The sequence below is a fragment of the Salvelinus namaycush genome, chromosome 25 (genome assembly GCF_016432855.1).
Source record: "Salvelinus namaycush isolate Seneca chromosome 25, SaNama_1.0, whole genome shotgun sequence".
In the NCBI taxonomy this organism is placed as follows: domain Eukaryota; kingdom Metazoa; phylum Chordata; class Actinopteri; order Salmoniformes; family Salmonidae; genus Salvelinus; species Salvelinus namaycush.
Window position 1 is genome coordinate 18,956,503 of NC_052331.1, and position 4,770 is coordinate 18,961,272.

The 4,770-nt window shown below is 42.2% G+C and overlaps 1 protein-coding gene across 1 annotated transcript; it reads left to right on the forward strand.

The window, feature by feature from the left end:
* The first annotated feature begins 1,103 nt into the window (after positions 1-1,103).
* On the forward strand, positions 1,104-4,268 carry LOC120019826 (myosin-7-like). Its single transcript, XM_038963240.1, has 8 exons — positions 1,104-1,160; positions 2,674-2,763; positions 2,845-2,919; positions 2,984-3,068; positions 3,186-3,280; positions 3,652-3,790; positions 3,877-3,992; positions 4,263-4,268. Exons 1-8 carry the CDS (start codon positions 1,104-1,106, stop codon positions 4,266-4,268), a joined length of 663 nt encoding a protein of 220 aa, XP_038819168.1.
* The last annotated feature ends 502 nt before the right edge of the window (positions 4,269-4,770 follow it).

Sequence of the window (4,770 nt, forward strand, 5' to 3'; positions counted from 1 at the left end):
ATCAACTTAGGATAGTGCCTAAGCAACACACCAAGTAGGAAAACCCTAGATATGGCATTAGAGACAATGCCATGATAGTAATTTTGCCAGAACATTGGACGTATATAGAATACAGTCCAATTAGATGATTTTTGTGTGAGAACTATATTTTGTATATTTTTTGTTTATGCTTTCATTCCTTTTCGGTTCAGTTCCTTTGACATTTAGGAAGTGATAGAGCCATAAACAAAGTCCCCATACAACCATCACTTAGTGCCACAACGCCGCTCATTGGGGAATGAATGTAATTATATATATATTTCATGAGTGTGTGTGCGTTGTTAACATCTGCCTAAGTTACTGCTCAGATCTTCCAGTCTGGACGACAACCAGACGACGGGTCCGGAACGGCGACCCCAAATCGGGACACCCACGGCCCATCCTTGTGGCGGCATGCCCGCTGTCAGAGCCTACCAAAGTAAACCACCAAGGGGGGGACCACAACGGCGATCACCAACCAGGACATCCCCTGGCCCTCCCTGGGGTACTTTGCAGCTTCCAGGGAACCTACCAAGGTACATCACTAGAAGGGACCGCAACGGCGATCACCAACCGGACATCAACTGCCATCCTTGTGGTGGACTGCTCCGCTTTCAGAGAAGCCTACCAAGTTCAACCACCAGAGGGGACTGCAACGATGATCTACAAACAGGACATCACGTGTTCATGATTTTATGTTGATTTGTAACTTGCAGGACAAACAAGATCCAAACCACCAGGGGGGGTATGTCATGACGTTGCCTGCTTGGGTATAGCAAACCCCATCCCCCTCTCCCTGCCTCTCCCTTTCCTCCTTCAACCCATGCTGTGATCACAGACAGACGTCGTAAATTCCTGAGAATCTCCTCATGGCCAAACAGTATTAGAGGGAGGGTAAACTTTCAGGACAAAGAGGTTTCTTCCACCTCACAGAACTCGAGGTACGAACAGATTTCATGTTCCGGAAAAAGTATAAAAGATCGATGAAGAGTCCAGCTATACACATAAATCTAATTGTATGATTTATTGCTATGCTTTTGACAAAGGATTAGTGATGTAATGAGACACGGGAATGTATGGTGGAAATGCTGAAGGAGTTTGTCCAGGCGTCCGTCACCAGCCGCGAAGGCGACTCGGTCACTGTGCAGACCAGTGGCAGTCAGTGTCGTTTAAGATGAGGGAGGACTATTTTTTCTTCAATGAGCATGGCCTTATTTCTATTACAGCATATTGGATGACTCATTTATATTCCATTCACCCAGTTCAATGTAACAGCAATAGGTTTAGGCTACTACATGATACTCAAATGTTCCTATACCCATCATGAGGTTGCTACAACCTAGCCTATGAATGAAAGTTTACAACGTAGTATGCGCACAGGTTGAGAGACAAATTTGAGGTGACAGACAGTGACATTCAGTACCGCCTTGCACACTCTTGTCTGCATCTAGCTGATATAGGGTGTAATCATTAGTCCAACAGTTGCAAAGGAGAGTTTATTGGACAAATTCAGGTATTTTTATCCCCGTTTTGTTCCGTTTAAGAAACGTTTTTCAACAGAATCGGCATAATGAATCCCACGTAAACAGAGTTCACTCTCATAACAGCCACGTTGTATTTCTTCACTTCGCTTGTGGACTTAAATGCACAACACATCAGCTGTATGTGACGAGGCAAAAAAAACTTTCCAAGCCAAACCGCCACACACAGCCTACATTGTTGTCACCATATTAGCTAAAGTAACATCATAGTCAGCATAGCTAATAGAACTAACGTGTTAGTAAACCCGCTACAGTCATGCAGTAACGTTAGTGTACAGTCAGTAAGCAGTTACACCGGCGGGCCCTGGTGGCAATAAATGTGTAATACCAAAAGCTTACCTTGACTTGGAAGAGTTCCAGTGTTGTGTTAGAAAGTCATAGCCAGCTAGCTAACATAGCATCCCTCTGTTTGAGCAGGATGTTTCAGTATGCTAAACTAGGTAGCTGCATTTGCTAGCTAAGTAAGTAAAAGTGAGAAAAAAAGACACTCTTTCTCTTGCTTCTCCTTAATTTTGAAAGAAATTAATTTGTTCAAAACTGTTCAACTATTCTCTCTCTCTTTGAGTCCACTACTCACCACATTTTATACACTGCAGTGCTAGCTAGCTGTAGCTTATGCTTTCAGTGAATATTTGATTGGGTGGACAACATTTCAGTTCATGCTGCAAGAGCTCTGATCGGAGGACGTCCTCTAGCCTTAAGTTGTCGTAATTACTGTGTAAGTCAATGGAAGGGGGTGAGAACCATAAGCCTCCTAGGTTTTGTATTGAAGTAAATGTACCCAGAGGATGGAAGCTAGCTGTCCTCCGGCTACACCATGGTGCTACCCTACAGAGTGCTGTTGAGGCTACTATAGACCTTCTTTGCAAAATAGTGTTTTTTAATCAGTTATTTGGTGACATGATTATATTTAGTATAGTTTTATCTAGAAAGTATACATTTTGAATGTTTTACAATTTAAATGTGTATGAAATTCACTGAGGATGGTCCTCCCATTCCTCCTCTGAGGAGCCTCCTCTGGTGCAGACCAAGAATGGGAAGGTCAGTGAAATGGGAAGGTCAGGTGAAACAGATCAGGGCGTGACACTAATATGTGTTTCTATAACATTCTAAGGAAACTAAGGATCAAATCATCCAGGCTAACCCAGCTCTGGAGGCATTTGGTAATGACAAGACCATTAGAAATGACAACTCCTCAAGATTTGAGAGTTTCTGATAGATATTCAGATTGATTTAATACAGCATTAATCACCTGAAAATAAACTAACAAACATTTTATGTTTCGGGTAAATTTATCAGGATTAATTTTGACACTAGAGGAAAACTCACTTCTGCTAAAATTGAGACATGTCCAAAGAAAGTGGCTGAAAGAAATGTAATTTTCTACTGTTCTAAATCTCCTTCTTTCCAGACCTTCTGGAAAGTCTTGTGTCACTTTTGAGCTGAAGGCTGAGAGAGACTACCACGTCTTCTATCAGATCTTGTCAAACAAGAAACCTGAATTACTGGGTCAGTACCACAATTAGATAACAATGATGCATTGACATTAATTTGTGTAGTGTAATAATGTAATAGCATGTCTACATTTGTCTTTCTATGTCTCTCTCCCCACTCATGGGAATACAGAGACGCTGCTGGTGACAGCTAATCCATATGACTACCTTCATCTCCCAGGGGGAGACAAGTGTTGTCTATTGATGACGCTGATGTTGGGAACAGATGTGAGTTACTTTACCATTACTCTGGCCCCTGAATTTAGGTATTAGAGTTGTAATTCTTTGGTTTGGGAAACAAAGTGTGGTCTTGCTGAATTTCAAGCCAGCTTGTTATGTTGTCAATCCAAAATATGGATTTATGTTGCATATTGTCAGGTTTTATTGTCATCTTCTGGGTTCTGCCGACTATTTGTGACTGTTTCTCACACCGGGTCCTGACACATATGTCAAGTAAACATTGTAGCCTACCCTGTTCTTGGTTTGAAATAATAATATCTACAATAGCGGAGCATCATTACATCCAGAAATATCGGTGTTGTTTTTTTTTTGGACCAATTCTCACTACTAAATTGATGTGCTTTTCTCATCTTCCACAGAGTGCTTTTGATTTGCTGGGCTTTACTGTGGAGAAGAAAAACTCAGTGTATAAGCTGACTGGTGCTATCATGCACTATGGCAATATGAGGTTCAAGCAGAAACAGTGCGAGGAGCAGGCAGAGGCTGACGGAACGGAATGTGAGAGCAGACTAAAAGCCAAAAGCAGAGCATTGTTCTGTGAATCCATAGGTAAAGCATTACAACTCACTGATTTTCTTTCCCAGGTGCTGACAAAGTATCATATCTTATGGGCCTGAACTCTGCTGACCTCATAAAGGGTCTCTGTCACCCACAGGTAAAAGTAGGGAATGAGTGTGTCAAAGGGAAAACTGTCCAAGAGGTGAGTGATGGGATATTTCACACAGGGGAGAGCAACAAGTGGATGATGTGAAATCCTATATAGAGATTAGATAGCATTTTTCCATTCTAACAAACCACTAGCTCGAAGACGCCAGGCTCCCCAGCATTACTCACTCATGCCACCATCATTACGCACACCTGCCTTCTCCCGTCATACGCATCAGCAATTATTGGACTCACCTGGACTCAGTCACCTGTGTCATTACCTCCCCTATATCTGTCTGTTCTCAAGTTCTGTTCCTCGCTTCAGGATTAATTGTCATATGTCGTTGTGTTACCCGTGTGCTGACGCTGTTCCTGTCTTGTTCCATGTCTGTTACTTATTAAATATTGACTCCCCGTACCTGCTGCTCTACTCCAGCGTCGGTCTTTACAGTAAATACTACAGTATACAGTACTACAGTCTGCAAAAACACTACAGTAAATACAACAGTATACTGTCCCCATAGGAGAACCCTGTAAAAATGATTGGAGACAGGTGCAGGAATTCATAACAGGGGGGTTTAATACTCCACCTAAAACTACACAACATGCCATGAAAAGTCACGGGGAAGAGGCCCAATACAAACACGTATACAAAAACACAGGGATGTAACCCAAACAAAAGAGCAAGGTTAAACCTCTAATAAATACAAGGGACGAGACCCGTAATACACTACAGGGGGAGAGACCCGTAATAACAAATGCACAACAATACACGGGACGAGACCCATAATAACAAGTGCACAATACATGCAGCACGAAAGCCAAAATAAAAA